The sequence below is a fragment of the Phoenix dactylifera genome, chromosome 7, assembly GCF_009389715.1.
Source record: "Phoenix dactylifera cultivar Barhee BC4 chromosome 7, palm_55x_up_171113_PBpolish2nd_filt_p, whole genome shotgun sequence".
Classification (NCBI taxonomy): domain Eukaryota; kingdom Viridiplantae; phylum Streptophyta; class Magnoliopsida; order Arecales; family Arecaceae; genus Phoenix; species Phoenix dactylifera.
In genome coordinates, this window is record NC_052398.1 from 11,848,110 (window position 1) to 11,871,605 (window position 23,496).

Below are 23,496 nucleotides of genomic sequence, written 5' to 3' on the forward strand. Positions count from 1 at the left end.
CTCTTTCTAGCCGAGCATCCCTACTTGGTTATTTTGGTTGGGTGCCTCTTGGCGCTCTCTCTGGTCGGCGTCCTTTAGTCGAGCGCTTTTCCGGTCGGCATTCTCTAGCCGAGCGCCTCCGTGGCGGTATGACGGGGTTTTTTCCCCCAACACCCATCAACTTTGACATTGTGTCACATGATAGATAGCTGGAAGCAGAATAGGCTGAGAGATACAGGAGACACAGAAGAAAATGATTATGGATCATCTGAGACCAAAAAAAGATAGAAGAAAAAGAGCTGCAGCAATTAGGACCAACACCCTAGGTTAAGTACTCTTCTTGATCTTCTCTCGCACCTCTCTAAACTGAGCTAACGTATTCTATTTGCAGTAGATTGACCAATCATGTAATTATGTTTGAGCTATTGTTGAATGAATTTTTGTTTAGAAATTTTGCATTGCTTTTTTTTACTAAAACTGGTAATCCATACCGTATGAATACATCCAAAAAAAAGAAAAAATTCAAAAAATAACATATTCCGAAAAATCTCTGGGGCAAGAGAACTATCGGTCGGCAATAACTCATTAGAATAATGGACAACAAAAGAGATCGTCCAATCTACAATTTCGTAAACTTATATATATATATATATATATATATATGTGTATGTATGTATGTATGTATGTATATCTGGCAACTGAAGAGATATCTCTTCTCAAAAAACTCTAAATATTTGAGCATCTATATATCAGATGTCGGGCTGCTGCCGGCAACAACCAATCTCATAAACTTTTTTTTTTTTTTTTCAGCCGGCTCAAGCAAAGGCTACTGCAAGGAGCACAGAATGAAGTTTTTTTTTTTTTTTGAATCCAACTGAGGCAAAGATTATCTAACTCGAGTAGTAGGAGTGCGCTCACCCCCTCTGTTTGGGGAAGTTCCCTCTCTCTCTTCTTTGGTGTTCAAACTCGAGTAGCAGGAGTGCGCTCACCGCCTCCGTTTCGAGAGACCGGCTCTGAACCACCACGAAAGCCATGCCCTCCCCTTCCCCAAGATGGAAGCCCCTTCCCTTCTCCTCTACTCTCCTCTGCCCTTTATCTTTCTCTCCACCTTCTCACGACAGCCCTAATTCAACCCTGCTCTCTTCTCCTTCTGGTTCTCCGGTGAGCGAGAGAAGCGGCGTCGAGGGGGGAAGGAGAAGAGGAACAGGAGGAGATGGGGCGAGGCAAGATTGAGATCAAGCGGATCGAGAACTCCACCAACCGGCAGGTGACCTTCTCCAAGCGGCGGAATGGGATCATCAAGAAGGCCCGGGAGATAAGCGTGCTCTGCGACGCCCAGGTCTCCGTCGTCATCTTCTCCAGCTCCGGGAAGATGTCCGAGTGCTGCAGCCCCTCCACCACGTATCACCCTCCCTCTCTCTCTCTACTTTTCTTTTTCCATTTTGTTATTATTATTTGATGGGATTTTGATGGGATTGAAGGCTGCCGAGGATGCTGGAGAAGTACCAGCTGAACTCCGGCAAGAAGCTCTGGGACCTCAAGCACGAGGTAGCTAACCTTATTTCTTGCTGTTTTGTTAAGGAAAAAATCTTTTTTTTTGATGAATGGAAGCGTCCATCAAAAAAAAGTTGAATGGAAGCGGTAAAAAATAGAAATTTTGGAACTTGGTGACGAATGTATGAGTAGCCCTTTGAGAAGAACCTGAACCCCATGTATTAGTTTCATGTTTTGCTGGAAAGAAGCGATAGAAAAATGGAAATTTAGAAAGATGACCTTATTTGATGAATGGAAGTGACGAAAAGGACAAATTTTGCAGCTTGTTTGAAAACTTCTGGAAAACCCTGACAGAAGCTTAACGCTCATTCCTATCTTGCTCTCATGCTGTTGTAAATTCGTGTCTAGATTAAAACAGGCGATAAAGAAGAGAAGTTTGGCTATTTGTTGATTAGTTTCTGCAACCTGTTTCAGAATCTGAACGTTGAGATCGACCGGATCAAGAAGGAGAACGACAACATGCAGATCGAGCTGCGGTTTATTTTGGAATTCTATTTTTGGATTTATTTTAACTCTTTCAGCTGGCTAATTTTGTTTTGTTTGGTTTTTCGTGGTGATTTCTGCATGGTGATGGTTAGGCATTTGAAGGGTGAGGATCTGAACTCACTGAACCCAAAGGAACTCAATCTAATTGAAGATGCCCTTCAAAATGGTCTCGCCAGTGTTAGGGGCAAGCAGGTTACCATATGTTTGAGCCTTTTTTCTGTTTGATTGATCATATAAATCCTGTGATATGGTTCCTTTATGCATGGGCTGTTACTAATTAGTTCTTTTACTATTACAGATGGAGTTCTTGAGGAAGCTCAAGAAGAATGTATGATTCAAGGACTGGATGAACTCTTTTCCTTCTTTTGCCCCAACTGTTCTTTTCCTTTTTATAAATTAGATAATGTTCAATAATTGTTTGAATTCACAACATGCAGGAGAGATTGCTGGAAGAGGAGAACAAGCATCTGACTTTTCTATTGGTAATCATCTAATCGGATGAGCTTTTGATTTTCAAGTATTATATGCACAGGATGCACTTCTTATGCATGGACAGCAAAACTGTATGCATCATGATAAACCCAATGCAGTGTGATATGTAATTAGTGATGTTAAGGAGCTACTTTGAGTCCTTTTTTTTTGGCTGGGGCCATGCTTTTGTGGAGCCAGTTGGAGTGTTAGCTTTGATTGACATTTTAAAGCTCTATCAACTCTTTCTCATGATTTGACTGTCTTGTAAAGTTTTAGACTATGGATGCATCAAGGTCATGTTCAAACGATAGCTGCATCATCTTTGTTTCTGTTGCATCTGCCTCCCTCGCACCACACGTAACTTTGGTTGCTCCATGTAATGGTATCACTCAGAAGTCACGATATTAGCATCATTTTGGTTACCATACCATGTAAGAATTTGCCCAATGTTAGATATTGTAGTTAGTGCTTATTCTGGACATTACCGAAAACTCAGCAGTCTTTCTCTCTTTCTTAACTGAAATAATCATCTTTCTTTTCACAGCACCACCAGGAATTGGCAATGAATGCAAATGTAAGGGAACTGGAGCTTGGGTATCCTCTGAAAGATAGGGATTTTGCATCCCAGATTCCGATAGCCTTCCGTGTGCAACCAATCCAACCTAATTTGCAAGAGAACAAATGATATGAATGTCTCCTCATGTTCAGTTAGTCTTGTGATTTGGTGCTAAATTGTCTGTGGACATGTAATATCTTGTTCTTTTCTGCACTCTTACTATTTTCCCTCTGTTTGAATTGGCAAAAGGACTCATTACGATGTGCTAATAGATGGATGGTTTAACTTAATTATACAAGGGTTGTTGTCATAGTATAGTGCTTTTCATGTGGTAATCATGTTCATATTACAGTTATTAGCATCCTTTTGGTGATATAAAACTTTATGTGTATGAATTATAATTAAGATTTGGGTATTGTCACCATCTTGTAGGACATGTCTTATATTATATAATGTTTTTCTAAGCCAGTTTCTTGTTTACAAGTAGACAAGAATAGTATTTCTATGTCTGATGTTTGTTGATAGACAACTGCTTCAAGATTTTATCGTTTTCCAATGCATAGAAAAGAAGAAGACAAAATAAAGCTGATCGCTCTCTAGGACATTTTTTTTTTTTAAGTCTTAAGAGTTTTCTAGAGCTAAAAACTCTATCTTAACTTATCCAATTACGTGCATAAAATTATGTAGTCTGTACACTACTTGCAGGCTAAGAAATAATAATTGGCCTGAAACTCATAATGAGATTTTGTTGGAAGTCCATATAAGATCCATCTTTAATTTAAAATTCATCTCAAATTTGCTGGTTTCAGTTCTTTGTTGTATAGATTACAGGCACAGCATTTTAATGTCAATGATGCTTTTGTTGGGATCAGGTAAAAGTTTGACAACATAAATTTATGTCTGTTGTTTTCAGTAAGAGAGGTATCATGATATTCATGTAATAGCAAGTTTGGATTTGATGAATATGGATGTAGAGGAAATCTTACACCAGTGGATCAGTCATATTCCTTTTGATGTTGCAAATATTACACCACGTCACATAATTTTAGTTTTATAACTTAAAGTTGCATATTTTTTTGTTTTTTTAAGTTGGTATTGGAAGCTGTGTTTCTTATGGTTGATAAGTGAGAGGAAAATCTTTCTGTGATCATCAAATGAAACTACGATTTATGGTGATTGTGTTCTGTATATGCTGGGATCAGGTAAAAGATTGACAACGTAAATTTATGTCTGTTGTTTTGAGCAAGAGAGGTATCATGATGTTGATGTAATAGCAAGTTCAGCTTTGATGAATATGGATGTAGAGGAAATCTTACACCAGTGGATCAGTCATGTTTCTTTTGATGTTGAAAATATTACACCACATCACATAATTTTAGTTTTATAACTTAAAGTTGCTTATTTTTTTGTTTTTTTTAGTTGGGATTGGAAGCTGTGTTTCTTATGGTTGATAAATGTGAGAGGAAAATCTTTTTATGATCATCAAATGAAACTATGATTTTTGATGATTGTGTTCTGTATATGCTTTGGTATTCGAGTCATGACACTCGTTGAACATTTTGATGCAAGCTGGAGTAAGAGAAATCATTGGGAATGCTGGTTTTGCATGCAGATTGGTTCAAATTTATTCATATGCTTTATGGATTGATGTAAGATTTTGCCATGGTTTTTGGCTGCGGCCATTTTGGTGGAAGATATGACCTTCGGTGCAAGCTGAGTTCATTATACTTCAGCAGAAGTTACTCAAAAGGACAATTAGGTGTAGATGATAACACTGTAAAATTGGTGTGAGCTGCTATAGTTATCTGCAGTCGTATTGGAGCATGCGAGAAAGCAAGATTCTCAGTCCACCAGGGCGGTCGGGTTATGCTCCTATATTGTCAGTTCACTTGAAGTGCCAACCTGATCTTGCTACATGATGATAAAGGTAATATGGCAAAACATTTATTTTTCCTCAAGTCATTAGAAAACACACAATGGCCCCTTTGATATATATTTTTCTCATTCCCTGGTGGAAGAATACAACTCTAAATGGGATTGTTGCAAAATGGGCATGAACATAATGTCCTTGAAAAAACTGTCTATTGTCATTGTCTTTGATACCTTTAGTATTTGACTTTTCTGTAAATAACTCAGGAAGTTAGGATGTTAGCACTAGGTTGTAATATCCTACCTTGTTAGCACATGATCTTTGTATGTGTTATTTAGAGATGTAGGGTTTTACTTAAGATCCTAGGTGCTTTTTGGGTGGCCCTTTCAGATGATAGTAGTCAAACCCAAGTTGAAGCCCATTCTATGAAACATTTTCACCCATTACATAGCTCCTGTGGCCAATTTTCAATGATGGTCTCAAGAAATATCTCCTGGGAGCAATTTCAGATTTTAAAAAAGTCTGAATTTGAATTTGAATGGTGTTGAGGTCTACTTGAAAAAGTGCTCCATAAAGGTATGCGTGGAACCAGAGTGGTGGTCCGCAGAATATCTTTCCCATTCTATGAGATTCTGTGAGAGTGCAGGTTCTCCATCAGTTTTCTAGACCAGGTTCTTGACTACATAAGCTCGTTCCAAGCAGGACCGAGCAAACTTTGATCTTGCTGGCATACTTATGTTTGCTTCATACCATCTTGAATCATTGTATTAATTGTTGCTGACAGTTAATGATTTTGAGTGCTCATGCGTACTAAATATGTTCATCATTTTGACATGGGAGAATGGCCTCCTCCCAAATATGCTTTTATTTTTTGACTACCACTGCTTGTGAGGTGTATTTGACTGAACATATTATCAGGTTTAATAAACTGATATGTTATCTTTCCTTTTTCTTAACAGCAGATCTCTTAGAACCTTCTTACTTAATGATGTTGCTTGCACTTCATTCTTTCATTATTCTTTTTATCAACACCAAATTCTTTTTGAATGTTGAAATGGAACAATAACCAGTTAAAAGGCAAAAGCAGAAAGTGTAAGTATGAAGCGACAAGGCTTTTGACATTTTTTGATAGGCTGATGTTCTAACTAGCTGTGAACTGCAACACTGAAATTCAGTGATACCTTTAGAAATTTGTGGCTTTAACTGACTTTAATGGCCAACACCCTAAACAATTTCTTTTTCTTGATAATAAAAAAAACTTTAAAAATCAAACTGAAACGTTGCTGATAACACCAACAGCGAGCCCCAGGAGTTGTTTTATATGCTTTGGAGGTTGGTTTATTTTGCCCCATGGATTAATCAAAATCAAACTTAAATCCTTGGAGTTTAGGCAAGGTCATGTTACATTCTAAGATTGTAGATGAGTCTTACTAATGGTGTTCTAATGAGCCATTGAAGAATGCTGATTATAGTTGACTCAGATCAAGGTCCAGTAACATTCCTGAAGATTACGACTATTACTGCCATGATTTGTCATTCCCTTGTTCCTTTGATTATAGTAGAAGAAATATCTAGGAGGATAGGAGCGGAGCTGTAAATAGTTTCATTAGCGCGATACGCCTGCAAGTTATTGTTCGGTGCCCGAATTATTAGCTAGGTATTTGAAAGTCTCACACTCCGGTATGGAGTCTTAGGTGGAATCCCCTTGCTTAGTTTGTGAAATGCTTAACAATTTCTTCATGGTCTATCAGTGCTGCTTTGCTGCCGTGCTGCATGCAGAGCTTCCGTTTCACCGTTCAGTAGATATGCTGTTGTTGCTTATCTCTGAAATTAGCAAATTTAATAAACAAAAGGTTTCATGTTCAAATGCAAGTAGAAATCAAACACTTACTGGGCAAATTTTCCGGATGACTTCAAGAATGCACTGTAGAACATGGCAGTGAAGTAAACTTAGGTTTATTAGAAGAGAAAGGTAGGATTCAGTGAGGAAAAAAAAAGAGAAAGCCACAAAGATGCAGTAATGACGCTTTAAACTTAAATCTATAGACATTTACATTCGGATGTGTATGATAGGAAAGACAAAGGTACAAAGGTATATATGTTTGAGGCTATAATCCAACCACCAAATCCATTAGGTTTCACGTGAAAGATGCATGCAAATATAAACAAGGACAATGTCAGGCAAAGCACCGGCCGTCTCCTGCTATAATTGAAGGTAAAGTTATGCACTTTGAATTGTAGCCTATCCTCTGTTAAAGATCCATGAATTTGTCGCCACTTTCATCTCCTATTTTGAGAAGAAGCTAGTGTTGAACGATTCCTTCCTGTATCATTGAACTGCTCAAAGGCACAAACACAGGGCAACGGAAGTACACTTCATAGTCTAAAATAAATAGTTACGTGTCTCCTTTCTAGTTTCTCCAGCCTGAAGGGCATCATTTGGATTCTTTTGTTCTATATAACAAGATCTACTTATTGCATAGCTGATATAGGACTAAACGCATGCCTGCATGAAACCTCGTACATATTCTCCAATACAAGTACTTCAAAGCTGTACAACCACTCTTCTTCTATTAGCTGCCCATAGAATGAATGCATGCTCCTGCAGGAGGTGGCCATGAATCCTAGCAACCCTGGTGATAAGGTGGGACTATCCTTTTCTGCTCTACCTTGCGAGCCCAAAGCCAGCCAGCCTCGCCTTAAACCTCTGCTTCCCTTCCTCCATGTCGTCGTCGTCATCGTTGGTGATACAGCAGCCCGTTAGAGGCACCGAATTCTGGCATAAGAGCTCCTCGTCGTCACCTTTCTGAGTCCGGCTGCAGTACCTTCTTGATGGTCCCCAAGCTCCCATCGGTGAGCGTCCCCTCGTAGATGACCCCACCAATACCCCGCGCCCGATGAGGTTCATTTGAAAGAAGCAATTCGCGGCCTTCTCCAATTCTCTGACCTTAATTTTATAATTATGAACATCTGAGGGCCTTGGATTGGTCGGCTTGCCTGACGGCACATAGGTAGTATCAAACTGCAACAAGCCTAAGCTGCCTATACATGATTAAGGGTAGAACTTACCTGGTATAGAGCTTATCCTCACAACTAATGGTTTTAGAAAATCCATAAAATCTGGGTAAAATGACTACTAGGTAGAATCTCGGTAAAATCGAAGGAATAGTCGTATTCCTTGATATGTTGGTTCGTAATTGGAATCAAAATGGGATTTGAATATCAAGTGAGACTCCAGATTAGATTTTGGAGAATTCGGGCATTTTCTACCTCTCTGGAATTGAAATGGGAGTAGGACTTTTCTTAACTAAATAGCTGGAATATTAGTCACCTATTTCCATTCCCGTTTTGGAGCCCAACTCGCTGAATGCTTTCGAGTTCGAGGCTTTGGCTAAAGCAAGTTGAATTTAAGGAGTTCTCGTCAAGGAATTTTTGAAAATATTTCCGGAGACTGAATCTAAGGAAAACTGAGATTAAGGTGTAGTGTGATTTTTCATGATCATGATCTTTAAGTACTACGAGGTGAAATAAAACCTGATCATAAGTTTTAAGTGCTACAAGGTAAAATAAAAGCTGAAAATAAATGACTTTTGTACAAATGTTTTTTGGTTGCTTATCACATTCATAATTTTAAAGGTGCCTTAAAAATTGGGTTCTAACTTCCACAAAAAAGGTAAAAAGGGTTCTAAAGCCTGATTTTTCCTGCTGCTTGCAGTGAAACCTGAATCCAGGCCCTGTTAATCTCTCTTTGAAGTTCACAGGCAAACTAATAGCTCATGTTTTTCTTCTCTTCTGTGGAATCTTTCTCGATCTTAGCAAGGATATATAAGAACCTTTGCTGAAGCATATAAATCACTTGCCACTTTGTGGTTATCACCATGGGATCTCAGGTAAACCTTAACTAGGCTATATTGTAACTTTTGAATTCTTTTTCTGTTATTTGATATCCCACAGTACTTTCCACCGTGAAATTACTAGAGCAACCTTCTATTAAATAATTTTTTAGCCTTTTGAATTTTTGCTGGCATTGTTTATATGCCTTTAACGATTAGAATGTTGAGATGGATGCGTGGTAGTACAAGAAAATATAGCATAAAAAATAAAGTCATTGGTAAAAAGGTAGAGACAGCATCAATTGAGAACAAATTAAAGGAAAAACAACTTAGATAGTTTAGACATGGACTACGTAGGTCAAGGGATGCAGCAGTAGGAAAGCACGGTTCATTACAGTAGAGAGAAAGAGGGATTGTGATAAACTGAAAATTAAATAGGATGAAGTGTTGTTGGGCTTTGCACATCTCTTGAAGTGCTTATGACTTCTGACGATCTCTGGTTGCCGGAAGTATATTTATTTTGCTGGCCTTGGATTTTGGTTATTGGATGGGTGAAAGTTTGCAGCTTAGCAAGTTGATATGTGCCATATTGGTTCATATGGTTTATAAAAATATACCGTTTTGATTCGTAATTAAGTTTTATGAATGTTTTGATTGATCATATTTTGCATTGCATAAGAATTTAGGAGATCAATGGGACAGACCACATGTTCAGAGGGTTGTTTCTATCATATATAATATTAGTAGTGTAACTCAAAGATATTACTACTAGAAAAAGTATTTGCTTTGAGGGTTTTGTTTGTTTATGCTTAGATAGAATTATATTGTAGAGAGAGTTGTCGAGCTATTAAAGATAAAAGGTGATTGCTGTGTAGAGTTGTAGCAATATATTGTTTCGTATCACCGTATGTTTCCCCCGTCTGGCAGTGAAGTGTTTATGATAACAAAGTAAATAATAACAGACCTTTTTTTTCTTTTCTTTTGTCTTCTGCTAAAATATTATCATGATTACAATGCACGAAACTAATCTTCTAGGAAATTCTCTTATTGTAAACATATATGAGATTATTCTCTAACGCATGCTGAAAATTTGCTTTATGTCTGTTGTCATACCAAAGCAAATGGCATCATCAAGGAGACTAATATTTTTCCAAATTCATGCATCTGTTGGTTTGATATTTGTTGATGATACTCTTGTTGATCATATATAGAGTTTGATGTATATCAGATAAATGTCAAGAATGCTGCCAGTGGTTAGTATATATTTTGAGAAGAAAAAAATATTGGCAGAGATGGTTTAAACATGTACGCCATAGGGCGGCTACAGACTCCGCTAAACTAGTTTAGAGCATGGGTACTGAAGAAACTTTACATGAAAATGATATGAAATCATTTATCGTTTTTTCTTTAATTTTCTATATCTTGGCCCAAGGTAATAACCAAAAGCACAGGATAATCCATAAGCTAGCCATACCATCCATACCAAACAGAGGGGACAAAAGCTTCTTTGTATTCAATCCATAAAACATTTCAAGCATGGATTCACAGGCGAAAATTAATTTCATGACCTTTGCGTCCAGAACCTTTTGATGTCAGCACCATCCACACTTTAGGGAAAAATTAGATCAAACTGCTGCATCGGATGAAAAGAATACTTTCGAACTTACATATTCTGAAGGGGATTCTGAATATAAGTAAAAGCAATTAATTGTTCTGCTGGAGTTGCTTAGATCCAACAGAAAATTTTTACTTTAGGGGGAGTACATGTTAGAATAATTTCAAAATATGGGTTTACACTGATTGCGTATTTTTGTTTTATAAAACGGGTTAGACGTATGGCTCAGAATGGTACTATGGTTAAGCCCAATATGATGTGTGATCATTTTGTTTTATGGGCTTTGGTGCACCTTGGATGTATAGGATTGAGTCCTATTTATTGTGATACTTTTGGTATGTAAGCCACGAAACCCAATTTGGGTTATAGAGCCTTTAATGGGAAGGCTCCTCTATGTTTCCTATATATAGGCTAGGTCCCCTTCTCCTCTCCATATGGTTGATAGCTTGCCCCATTGACGGCAATCTTTTGTGAGGAGCAAGGAAGGGAAGATCTAGCCGCTATTATTCCAGGTGATTGAAGAACGTATTCAATATGTCTTCCGCAGGTATATCCCTTAAACTTGAATACGGTATTATTTGTGATTCTAAATCTTAGCATGTTATAATTTATGATTAACAATTGGTATCAGAGCCTCCATGCTAGGATTAGAATCCTTCATACACAATTATGATTTCATCTGAACTTACGGATTAATTTTATGCATTGGTGAATGGATCTTCTGCATAAATCTGCGTACACAGATTTTTTATTGATAATCAAATATCTGATTTGATTTTAATTTAAATTTCTCAGAACATGATTGCATATTATTTTTCAGATTAAAAAAAAAAAAAACTTCCTGTTACCTTCTTCCACAGACTTCATGTTCTTCCCGTTTCAAATCCCCTTCTCTTGCGGCCGGGAGCCGCTGTCCCGCGGCTGGCGGGGTTGCTTCCGGCCGCCGCACGGCCACCGCGCACCTCCTGGCGCCGCGGCGGACCTGGGGACGTCACCGGCCACTGTGGCCATGGTGGCTGCCATGGAAGGCAGCCACAGGTTGTTTCAAAAAAAAACGGGGGGGGAAGGAGAGGCAAGGCCTCCCTGGACTCGCGTCCGGCCTCCCCGGGAGGCGGACGGCATGGTCCCGCGGCGTGGGGGCCTTCTCCCGGCCACCCCGCAGGCCGTGGGGGCTTTCTTCCGGCCACTCCACGGCCGGCCGCAGGCCGTGGGGGCCTCGCGGAGTCGGGGGTTTTCTCCCGGCCACCCCACAGCCGGCCGCGCGGCGGCCCGGGGAGCCTCGCCGGCCGCTCGCAGTGGCCGGCGTGGGTGGCGGCCATGGATGGCAGCCGCGGGCTGCCACCATGGGACAGCCACGGGTAGCAGCCACGGGCTGCTTCCCACACAACAAAAAAAAAAAAAAAAAAAGAAGGGGAACAGTGGCGGCCAGAGGAAGAAGAAAGGTCAAAAAAAAAAAAAAAAGGGGTTTAGGGTTTTTTCCTTCTGATTGGGCTTGGTCCTATAGGTCCATAATTGCAAGTTGGGCCCTTTTATTTAGTCAGCCCATGTTTATTTCATTTTGCATTTTAATGGACCAGAATGGGTCCATGTTGCAGGTTAGGCTCTTTTATAAACCAGCCCAATTTTATTTAATGGACCATAATGGATTTTGGACCCGGGCTAAGAGCTAGTAACCCATTTAATTATTGTTTAAATACTGAATAATTTAAATTAGGCCCTCATGCATATTAATTATTAAATTGTTAAATTTTGGACATTTCTTGCTGTCATATATGCCTTGAATTTTGTGATTAATATTTTTTGTTTAAATCACATGTGATTTTGATTATGATTATAGCATGTTTAATGGTTATGATTTTGTCACATAACTATTATTTTGTGATTAAAATTTGTTGGGCATAAAGACTATCCTTATTTTCCCATTAAGAGAATATTTTGAAATTGAAGTGGGTGGTAGTCACCAAAGTGGCACACTCACTGATATTTATCTAATTTTCTTAACAAAAAAAAAAGGGAGGGTAGCATTGCATTTTGCCAAATCATTGAATGCAATATCTTGCCCGAAGGTGTTACTGTGTATGATGATTTGGAAAAATGACATGAAGTGATTAATGGGATTGCATTAGCCTAGAATCATTCTTCTGCCCAAAGGTGATGGTGTTTCGAAAGCTGATGTGATTTTGTTAATTAGCTTCATGATATGTTTTAAGAGTACCTTATAGCGTGTTGTGTTGTTAGCCCAAAGGCGACTCTACAATGATGCACCGAGGCTCTTACCGTAATTAGACTTATATGTTTTTTCAAGTTGATTACGGACTATCTAATTAATAGCCCAAGTTGATTAGATAGATATGTTATCATCCATTGATTGCATGCATCACTTTTGGATGATATTAAATAAAATATGTCGTTTCCGCAGTCTTGAATGCCTCTTCCCTATCAAGCCAATTGTCTGCCATTCAAACCTTGACTGGAAATAATTATGTGAGATGGAAACGAGACATAGAAATAGCACTGGGTCTCTTGGGTTTAGATTTTGCTTTGGAGGAGCAGCCTTCAAAACCAACAGATAAGAGCACTATCGAATACAAGGCTGAGTATGTCAAATGGGAAAGAGCTAACAGGCTATGTTTGAAGATTATCAAGCGTTCCATATCTGATTCCATTATGGGTGCTATACCGGACCACGACAATGCTAAGAATTTTTTGGATGCTATAGGACAGCGATTTGTTGAGTCCGATAAGGCTGAGACTGGGGACCTAATGGATAAATTTATGAATATGAAATATGATGGTGTTTGTGGAGTTAGGGAGTACATCATGAAAATGTTGTACATAAGTTCTAAATTGGAAGCCCTCAAAGTTTCCATTGCAGAGCCTTTTCTTATCTATCATATTCTTAATAGCCTTTCTAGCCAGTTTAATCAGCTTAAAGTTGCTTATAATGCCCAGCGTGACAAATGGGATTTGAATGATTTGATTGCTGTGTGTGCCCAAGAGGAGTATAGAATACGTCGTGAGACTGTTGAAACTGTGCAACTGACCCATCAGCCTTCTCAAAACAAGAGGTCTTCTCATAATCGTAAGGGCAAGTTCCATAAGGGCAACAAACCTCACTACAATCAGCAGAACAAAGGATCTGGTGGGCAGACTTCTGGTGGTCCTAAAGGAATTATGAAAAAGAATGACAAATGTAAATTCTGCAAAAAAAAGGGTCATTGGCAGAAGGATTGCTTTAAGTTTAAGGCTTGGTCGGAGAAGAAGAAGACTTCATCAGGTATCTCCTTGGTTTTGGTTTGTTTTGAGTCTTATTTGATAGATGTACCTTTAAATTCTTGGTGGATAGACTCTGGTGCAAGTATTCATATCACTAATTCCTTACAGGGATTAATAAGGAGACGGAGGCCAAGTGAGAATGAAGTGAACCTATGCGTTGGAAATGGAGTTCAAGTTAAAGTTGAGTTTATAGGAGCAGTGAAGTTATCCTTGGAGTCTGGTTTTTCTCTTATTTTGGAAAATATATTTTTTGTACCGACGATGAGACGGAACTTAATTTCTGTGTCAAAGCTTGATCAGTCTGGATTTTCTTTTAAATTTAGTAATGGAATGATTGAACTATTTTATGACTCTCGTATGGTTGGACATGGCATTTTGTGTGATGGTTTATACAAATTGATTTTGGCTCCAGTTGATGAAATCTCTTGTGTTACTAAAGTTGGAAAGAAAAGGGCTTTAATTAGTGAATCATCCTCTATATTATGGCATAAGCGTTTAGGGCACATTTCAAGAGAGCGAATGGAAAGATTGATGAAAGTTGAGATTCTACCCTCTCTGAATTTTTCGGACTTTAACACTTGCATAGATTGCATAAGAGGAAAGCTGACTAAAACTACAAGAAAGGGATCCACTAGAAGCGATGGTCTTTTGGATCTAATTCACACCGATATTAGTGGACCGTTACCTTCTACTATATGTGGGAACAAATATTTTATAACCTTCATTGATGATTTCTCACGTTATGGTTATGTTTACTTAATTAATGATAAATCCCTCGCTCTTGAAAAATTCAAGATATTTAAAATGAAAGTTGAAAAACAATGTGGGAAAAGTATCAAAGTTGTGAGATCTGACCGTGGTGGTGAATACTATGGTAAGTATGACGAGTCTGGTCAGAACATGGGTGATTTTGCAAGATTTTTACAGCAAAGTGGGATAGTCCCTCAATACACAATGCCAGGAACACCTGAGCAAAATGGTGTTTCTGAAAGGCGTAATCGGACTCTAAAGGATATGGTCAGGAGTATGATGAGTAGAACAAATTTGCCAGAATTCTTATGGGGTGAAGCATTGAAATCTGCCATGTACATTCTGAACAGGGTTCCTAGTAAAGCTGTTGAGAAAACTCCTTTTGAATTGTGAACAGGTCGTAAACCCAGTTTAGCCCATTTTAAAGTTTGGGGCTGCCCAGCTGAGATTAGGATTTATAATCCTTATGAAAAGAAATTAGACCCCAAATCCACACCTGGTTTTTTCATTGGGTATCCAGATAGATCAAAAGGCTACAAGTTCTATTGTCCTAATCGTGGCACGAGAATTGTTGAGTCCATTACAGCAAAATTTTTAGAAAATGATGTTGGTAATAGTGAGAGCTCCGTGTTAAATAAAATTTTTGCTGAACCGGATCAAGTTGTGGTTCCGATTCCTGTTGTACAAGAAAAAGTTATTTCTCAGCCAATTACAATAGTTAATGAAGAACCTGAGCATCAAGAAGAACTTCACGTTCCTCCTCCAACACCAGTAGAGTCATTTTCTAAACCACAAGTTAGGAGATCACAAAGGGAAAGAAGGTCTGCCTTGCCTAATGACTATATTGTCTACTTACTGGAGAGTGATTTTAATATTGGGCATAATATTGATCCTGTTTCTTTTAATGAAGCATTAACAAGACCTGACTCAGATAAATGGCTGAATGCCATGGAAGATGAAATGCTTTCTATGAAGAGAAATAAAGTTTGGGAACTTGTTGAACTTCCACCACATGTTAAGGCCATAGGTTGCAAATGGGTTTACAAATCCAAGTTAGACTCAAAAGGGGATGTTGAATGACAAAAGGCTAGACTGGTTGCCAAAGGGTTCACTCAGCGAGAGGGCATTGACTATAATGAGACTTTTTCACCGGTTTCATCCAAGGATTCCTTTAGAATTATCATGGCACTTGTAGCACACTATAATTTGGAGCTTCATCAAATGGATGTTAAGACAGCGTTTTTAAATGGAGATCTCTATGAAGAAGTTTACATGAGGCAACCTGAAGGTTTTGTCGTAAAGGAAAAGAAAAATTTAGTGTGTAAGTTGAACAAATCCATATATGGGCTCAAACAAGCATCCCGACAATGGTATTTGAAATTTGATGAAGTTGTGACTTCTCTTGGTTTTGTTGAAAATACAGTGGACCAATGCATTTATCTCAAGATCAGTGGGAGAAAATTTATTTTTCTTGTTTTGTATGTGGATGATATTTTACTTGCCAGCAGTGACCTAGGGTTACTTCATGAGACAAAGAAAATGTTATCTGCTAATTTTGAAATGAAAGATCTTGGAGAAGCTTCCTTTGTACTTGGAATTGAGATACAGCGTGATAGAGACCGTGGCTTGTTGAGACTTTCACAGAAGACATACATACGACGCATCCTAGAGAGGTTCAATATGCAAAATTGTGCACCCGGTGATGTACCTATAGTAAAAGGGGATAAGTTTAGCAAAGCCCAGTGTCCAAGAAATGAACTTGAAAGAGAATCTTTGAAGAACATACCCTATACAAGTGCTGTAGGGAGCTTGATGTATGCTCAAGTTTGTACTAGACCTGACATAGCCTATGCAGTAAGCGTCCTTAGTAGATTTCAATCGAATCCAGGACATGAGCATTGGAAAGCAGCTAAGAAAGTTATGAGATATTTGAAAAAGACTGAAGGTTATATGCTTACCTTTCAGCGTACAGATCATCTTGAGGTGGTAGGCTACTCAGATTCTGATTTTGCAGGATGTCAAGATGATCTGAAGTCAACTTCAGGTTATGTTTTTATGATGGCTGGTGGTGCTATTTCTTGGAAAAGCGTTAAGCAAACTCCAGTGGCTTCTTCTACTATGCAGGCTGAATTTGTGGCATGTTATGGAGCTACGGTCCAAGCCATTTGGTTAAGGAATTTTATTTCTGGACTAAAAGTTGTTGATTCCATCTCGAGACCAATTACCATCTACTGTGATAATAGTGCAGCGGTGTTCTTTTCAAAGAATAACAAGAGTTCTGGTGGCTCTAAGCATATAGACATCAAGTACTTGGTAGTCAGAGATAAAGTTAAAGAAGGGCAGACAAAAATAGAGCATATAAATACAGAGGTAATGATTGCAGACCCATTGACTAAAGGACTCGCACCGAAAGTCTTTAAGACACATATTGCCAATATGGGCATTGTGGAAACTTTTGATATTTTGGGTTAGTGGGAGTTATTTATGTAAAAGAACTACGTTTTGGCTTGATCCTCTTTACGAGGTACGTAGGCAACCCATATGCTTCGGGTACAGCCTCTTCCAATTATAAAAATATTTATCTCCCTATTTATAATTCTGTATTTTGTGCACAGAAATTATAATTATGTTTGAGCATGCATTGCACATATGTCTTTTATTATGATATCATTTTGATCTCGAGATATAATGCATAAAGACATGATGTGAGTCTCTTTTGAGACATATGGCTTCTTTTGAAGCATTGATGAGGACCGATATGAATTAGCACACCTTTGATCACATTTTGGTACTAATTTCATACTACATACTACCACATTGGTTGGAGGATGGGGATCCATATCGATAAGGATGTTAGCATTTGTAGCTGTGGAGTGGTCTTACATCGATTAAATGGTGTAACGACTTCCATGCTCAATGTTGATGTTCTTGTTGGACCGGATCATGTATCCAAGGTGATTATCATTTGAGCTATATGTGTGGCCACTTTTGTAGTCTAACCCGAGAGTCGTTTTCAAAACAAAGTTTTTAAATTAATATGACAATCCGTGTTCGCCCAAGTGGGAGAATGTTAGAATAATTTCAAAATATGGGCTTACACTGATTGCGTATTTTTGTTTTATAAAACGGGTTAGACGTATGGCTCAGAATGGTACTATGGTTAAGCCCAATATGATGTGTGATCATTTTGTTTTATGGGCTTTGGTGTACCTTGGATGTATAGGATTGAGTCCTATTTATTGTGGTACTTTTGGTATGTAGGCCAGGAAACCCAATTAGGGTTATGGAGCCTTTAATGGGAAGGCTCCTCTATGTTTCCTATATATAGGCTAGGTCCCCCTCTCCTTTCCATATGGTTGATAGCTTGCCCCATTGACGGCTATCTTTTGTGAGGAGTAAGGAAGGGAAGATCTAGCCGCTATTATTCCAGGTGATTGAAGAACGTATTCAATATGTCTTCCGCAGGTATATCCCTTAAACTTGAATACGGTATTATTTGTGATTCTAAATCTTAGCATGTTATAATTTATGATTAACAGTACATACTACCCATCAGATGCAGCAATTCAGATAGTAACTCTTGAACTCTATAAATTGATTGTGGTGGGAAAAAAACATACAGACGTTGGTAATGAAGACATGAACAGGTCATCAGATTACAGTCTTCTCTTGCCTCCATTCTTCATCTCTAACAGCAGTTGGAGGTCCAGTACTGATGATAACATCGATATCTTTAACCTATGACATGCAGTATGATCAAAGTTTCATGCTACAAGGCATCGATAATCCCATGGCTATGACATCGACAATGCTAAGGGCATTTCACTCTCATGAGATCCAAGCGACGAACCTTGGTTGTTGGAGTTGGCTGGTTTATTTGTGGCATCGAATTCTCTGTCAGCATCGACATCCACCTTCACGCCGCTTGTTTCTGCTCCTCCGGCCACCCGCTGTGGTCCTCCAGGGGTGGCGGCCGCTCCAAAGTGCACATCCCTAGCGCTGCCCGGGGAATTGGCCGGCGAGTCATTGTTTGCCGAACTGGTCTTGCTGGTCTTACTGCTTGGGGCCGGGGCGACCGTTCCGACCCTGTTCGGTGGCCGGTTTGCGATCTCCGGTCCCCTCCCCGTCATGTACCTATAGAAGCATGTCATGATCCAGAACGCCCATGGGATCCCGACCAAGATCATTGCGATCGACGGGAACCAGACGGTGACCTCTGACTCTGGGAGGACAAAGTAGAGGACTAGCAAAACTCCTGCTATGATGAGGAGGATGAGAAAGAAGCCAGAAACGACCCAGATGCGGATGTCGCCCGGCCTTCCATTGGAAGGGGGCGTCTGCGCCATGACAAGAACTCCGGGGCCGATGAATCGGCAAGCTCTTGTTCTCGATCTTTTCTCGCGAGGTAATCGTTTCGGAATCAATCAATGTTTCTTCTCAGACCTAAAAAAATTTGTTTGGTGGAGTGGTTTCGGATGCTGGAATGATTCAAGCAGGCGTTTACGTAAAACAAGGGTGGCAACCGGACATGCACAGCTCTGGAGGTTTGATAGAAGGAGAGAGAAGGGCGGGGAAGCGTTAGGCCGTAACCAAGACAGTTGTCATCCTCTCCTAAATAGAATATAACCTTCTCTGCTGATCTGGAGGGCTAGGATTGGGTCCAGCATGAGCTACGCGGATTTGGACGTGTGCACGAATAAACATCTCCCTTTGTTTCTATTCATAACATTAATTCTGCACTCATTTCATATTCTGATTCGAGAGATAACGGTAAAAAATTCATGGAAAAATACAAGCTTTAAGCTCTATCATACACCCTCATTACATAACTTCTAATTGTTGTATTTATTAATGATTAAATGTTTTATATTATTATTACAATCCTTTGGTGGTATGGTTGATTTGTGTGTGGGGTTTGTTCTCACAAGGTTGTGAGTTCGAGTCCTTCTTCCCACCGTTTTTACGACCGTGCAAAAAGGGAGGCGCAGCAACGCGCTTCCACGCGAAAGATCGCGCCCATCGCGCCCACGAGGACGTCGCGCCCGTCCATGCGAAGGTTTCGCGCCTCACGCAAAAGGACGCGCCCTGTAGCCATACGTCTGTAGAAGTCTATAAATAGAAGGCCTCTACAGATTAGAGAAAAACAATTCTTTAGATAAAAAGCAAAGGATTCCAAATTCTTTTCCTTTCTCTACTCTCTTCCTACCAGTTAAAATATTTCTTCCAAATTTTTTTTTTTAAACGGGCTTGCTGCATATTGATTCTGGGTTCGAAGTTCTTTGATCTGTGCAAATCATCGAGGTTGAAGGAACGAGAGGCTGTTGTATCGCAGGAGTAGAACGCCATCCAAGCCTAGTGCACTGTAAGGCGGCGAAATCTACTTCAAGAAAAGTGACCAACATACCACGCCTCAGCATCTCGGGTTCCATCTTTCCTACTTTTACTTTTATTTTATTTATTTTATTTTTAAGCCTATTACTGCCTATTATTTATCGAAGTAGAATAGTTTAGTTTTATTTCTGCTTCAAACATTATTTGCAACATTCTTGAAGTAGATTTCCTCCTTATGTATAATAGGCTAGTAATTAGAGTTACCCCAATGGCCAATGCAAGTGATCCGGTTCCTCCTGAAAAGTTTAATGGAACTAATTTTAAGCGTTGGAGAGAGAAAATGGAAATCTTCTTAACCACGCTTGGATTATTTTCCATAATTTTTGACTCTCCTCCAAATGAGGATGAGAATGAACCGGCTAGGACTTGTAATTTAGAGGAATTTAGGAAGAAAGACTACCTATGTCGGGGTAGGATTTTGTCCTATCTTTCTGATCCCCTCTTTGATGTCTATTGCACTTTGAAAACCTCTAAGGAGATTTGGGATGATCTTAATAAAAAATATGGTATCCAAGATGCCGGAATGGACAAATATACTGCTAGTCAATTTTTGTCTTATAAGATGGTAGACACAAAGCCCATAGTTGACCAAACCCATAAGCTAACAATGATTTATCATGAATTAGGCTTAAGGGGAATGGGTATAACTGAAAGCCTTCAAGTTGCTTGTACCATTGACAAGCTTCCATCTTCTTAGAAAGATTTTGGGTTGTCCCTAAAACATAAGACCGAAGAAATGAGCATGAAAACCCTACTATCTGCCATTAGGATCCAAGAGCAACATCTTGAGAAAGACAATGAGCAAATCATGAACCCTGAGTTTCTAACTAAGGTGAACTTTGTAGAAGGCCAGAATACAATCTATAGGTTCAAAAACTTCAAATTTGAAAAGGGTGGACCTAAGAACAAAGAAAAATCCATGAAGCCAAAACACCAGATCAATAAGAATGATCGGAGGCCGATTTGCTACAATTGTGGAAAATCCGGTCATATGGCAAGAGTATGCCGGATGAAGAAGAAGAAGTATCAGAACTATGAACATGCACCTTCTCAACCTGCCAATCCACAAACCAACATGGTGTTATCCAGTACTGGCCCTACTAGTACTGATGATCGGTATGTAACTTTAAGTCCAGAGTTAAATTTGGCAATTCATTCTACCAATTGGTTAGTGGATACAGGTGCGAATGTTCATATGTGTACTGATCGTACCCTTTTTACTGTTTATCAGGTCCGGAGCGGCCTAACAGTGACTATGGGAAATTCTACCTCGGCACGAGTACTTGGAACTGGGAAAGTACTTCTAAGGCTTACATCTGGGAATGTACTTCCTCTATTTAATGTGTACCATGTACCCGAAGGAAGGAGGAATCTGATCAGTGGATCTCTTCTGATAAGGAGTGGCTATTCTTTGTTATTTCAATCTAAGAAAGTGATTATAACAAAGAATGGAACATTTGTAGGCAAAGGCTATGAGTGTGATGGCTTATATGTAATTAATAAAATGAATGATGTACCTTTGGATATTCCTTCTTATAGTAATAATAAAGTTATTCTTTCAGTATGTTCTTCATTTCTTTGGCATGCTAGATTAGGACATGTGAATTATAATACTATTAAAAGAATGATTAGTTCTGGTTTATTGCCTAATGTTTCATTAGATGAAAAAGAAAAGTGTCTAATTTGTGTTCAGTCTAAGCAACCTAGAAAACCATTTAAAATGGTAAATAGAAATTCCACCTTATTAGAATTAATTCATTCAGATGTATGTGAACTAAATGGAACTTTGACTAAAGGGGGAAGAAGGTATTTCATAACCTTCATAGATGATTATTCTAAGTATTGTCAAGTTTATTTGATGAAAACTAAAGATGAAGTAATTGAGATATTTAAGTCTTATAAATCTTTAGTAGAAAATCAACTTGACAAGAGAATAAAGATTCTCAGGTCAGATAGAGGAGGAGAATACACCTCTAATGACTTGAATGAATTCTGTAGAATTAATGGAATTCTACATGAAGTAACACCTCCCTATTCACCTCAGTCTAATGGAGTGGCTGAAAGGAAAAATAGGACTTTGCAAGATATGGTAAGATCTTTGCTTGCCAACTCAGGTTTACCTGAGGTTTGGTGGGGGGAAGCAGTGCTTACTGCATGTTTCTTGCTTAATAGAGTTCCATTTAAAGGTTCTAATGAATCTCCTTATGAACTTTGGAAAGGAAGAAAACCTAACCTAAGCTTCCTAAAAGTTTGGGGTTGTTTGGCTAAGATTAATATTCCTTTAATTAAGAAAAGAAAATTAGGACCTAATACTTTTGATGCTATATTTCTTGGTTATTCTCTTAATAGTGCTACTTATAGATTCTTAGTCATTAGTTCTGATATTAATGGCATAGACAAGAATACTATAATTGAATCTAAAGATGCTTCTTTCTTTGAAGACGTTTTTCATTTTAAGAATAAAATAGAAAAGCATATAATAGATAGATCTAATAATGCATCTTGTAGTTCACCTTCTAATGAAAATGAAAATGAACTTATTGATGTTAATGAACTTGGTAGAAGCAAAAGAATTAGGAAAAAGAAAGATTTTGGATCTGATTTTTATACCTTTATGGTTGAAGATGATCCTAAAACATATAAAGATGCCATGAACTCGTTAGATTCTATGTTTTGGAAGGAAGCTATTAGCGAAATGAATTCACTTATGACTAATGAAACATGGTTTCTAACTGATTTACCACCTGGTAGTAAGGCTTTAGGTTGTAAATGGATCTTTAAAAGGAAATTAAGACCTGATGGTTCAATTGAAAAATATAAAGCAAGATTAGTTGCTAAGGGCTTTTCTCAGAAAGAGGGTATTGACTACTTTGATACGTATTCTCCTGTGACTAGGATAACTACTATCCGTACTTTAATTGCACTGGCTTCAATCCATAATTTGATTATCCATCAGATGGATGTCAAGACTGTCTTCCTCAATGGTAATTTAGAGGAAGAGATTTATATGGAACAGCCAGAGGGATACGTGGCTCAGGGACAGGAAAGAAAAGTTTGCAAGTTAGTCAAATCCCTTTATGGTTTAAAACAAGCTCCTAAGCAATGGCATAGAAAATTTGATGAAATAATTGTTTCTTATGGCTTTAAAGTAAATGAATCTGATAAATGCTTATATTCTAAGTTAGAAAATGATTCATGTGTTATCTTATGTTTATATGTTGATGATATCTTAATTTTTGGTACTGATATGAATATTGTAACTGATATCAAGAATTTTTTATCTAATAATTTTGATATGAAAGATTTAGGTCAGGCAGAGGTAATTCTTGGTAACAGAATTACCAGAATACCTAATGGTATAATCTTTGATCAATCACAATATATTGAAAAATTTTTGAAGAAATTTGATAAGTACAACTGTAAACCAGTGAGTACACCTTATGAACATGGTTTGAACTTGAAGTGCAACAAAGGTGATCCAGTGGCCCAAGGAAAATATGCTCAGATTATTGGGACACTGATGTATATTGCAAATACTAGTAGACCTGACATTTCCTATGCTATAGAAAAACTCAGTAGGTTTAATAGTTGTCCTAGTCTTAGTCACTGGGAAGCACTGGACAGAGTACTTAGATACTTAAGAGGTACCATGTCTTATGGTTTACATTACTCAAGATTTCCCGCTGTACTTGAAGGATATAGCGATGCTAGTTGG

At 38.5% G+C, this 23,496-nt stretch overlaps 3 protein-coding genes across 5 annotated transcripts; 2 read left to right on the plus strand and 1 right to left on the minus strand.

Moving 5' to 3' along the window:
• The first annotated feature begins 789 nt into the window (after nucleotides 1-789).
• On the plus strand, nucleotides 790-3,358 carry LOC103718714 (agamous-like MADS-box protein MADS9). 3 transcript variants are annotated; one of them, XR_005512565.1, is made up of 7 exons: nucleotides 790-1,380; nucleotides 1,461-1,527; nucleotides 1,948-2,211; nucleotides 2,318-2,347; nucleotides 2,457-2,501; nucleotides 2,761-2,921; nucleotides 3,035-3,135. XR_005512565.1 is itself a non-coding variant. In XM_008807644.4 (7 exons), exons 1-7 carry the CDS (start codon nucleotides 1,193-1,195, stop codon nucleotides 3,173-3,175), a joined length of 633 nt encoding a protein of 210 aa, XP_008805866.1. In that variant the 5' UTR covers nucleotides 795-1,192; the 3' UTR covers nucleotides 3,176-3,358. The 3 variants fall into 3 exon arrangements, 2 of the variants coding, with proteins under 2 accessions (XP_008805865.1, XP_008805866.1); XM_008807644.4 differs by lacking the exon at nucleotides 2,761-2,921 and having other exon boundaries at nucleotides 795-1,380; nucleotides 1,948-2,009; nucleotides 2,112-2,211; nucleotides 3,035-3,358; XM_008807643.3 differs by lacking the exon at nucleotides 2,761-2,921 and having other exon boundaries at nucleotides 792-1,380; nucleotides 3,035-3,358.
• Nucleotides 3,359-12,445: 9,087 nt separating this feature from the next.
• Nucleotides 12,446-14,187, plus strand: LOC120111358. The gene is made up of 2 exons (XM_039128309.1): nucleotides 12,446-13,641; nucleotides 13,749-14,187. Exons 1-2 carry the CDS (start codon nucleotides 13,032-13,034, stop codon nucleotides 13,775-13,777), a joined length of 639 nt encoding a protein of 212 aa, XP_038984237.1. The 5' UTR covers nucleotides 12,446-13,031; the 3' UTR covers nucleotides 13,778-14,187.
• A 3,771-nt stretch (nucleotides 14,188-17,958) lies between these two features.
• On the minus strand, nucleotides 17,959-19,088 carry LOC103718727. The gene has a single exon (XM_017845610.3). The coding sequence runs from the start codon at nucleotides 18,734-18,736 to the stop codon at nucleotides 18,185-18,187; it is 552 nt and encodes a 183-aa protein (XP_017701099.2). The 5' UTR covers nucleotides 18,737-19,088; the 3' UTR covers nucleotides 17,959-18,184.
• Between the last annotated feature and the right edge of the window lie 4,408 nt (nucleotides 19,089-23,496).

What these genes read in the sequence shown, in the direction of transcription:
- LOC103718714 (XM_008807643.3), top strand. Translation starts at nt 1,193, where the DNA reads ATGGGGCGAGGCAAGATTGAGATCAAGCGGATCGAGAACTCCACCAAC. An exon ending in TGCTGCAGCCCCTCCACCAC is followed by an intron (nt 1,381 to 1,460) that starts GTATCACCCTCC and finishes ATGGGATTGAAG; the next exon opens with GCTGCCGAGGATGCTGGAGA. An exon ending in TCTGGGACCTCAAGCACGAG is followed by an intron (nt 1,528 to 1,947) that starts GTAGCTAACCTT and finishes AACCTGTTTCAG; the next exon opens with AATCTGAACGTTGAGATCGA.
- LOC120111358 (XM_039128309.1), top strand. Translation starts at nt 13,032, where the DNA reads ATGGGTGCTATACCGGACCACGACAATGCTAAGAATTTTTTGGATGCT. An exon ending in GAAGAAGAAGACTTCATCAG is followed by an intron (nt 13,642 to 13,748) that starts GTATCTCCTTGG and finishes AATTCCTTACAG; the next exon opens with GGATTAATAAGGAGACGGAG.
- LOC103718727 (XM_017845610.3), bottom strand. Translation starts at nt 18,736, where the DNA reads ATGGCGCAGACGCCCCCTTCCAATGGAAGGCCGGGCGACATCCGCATC.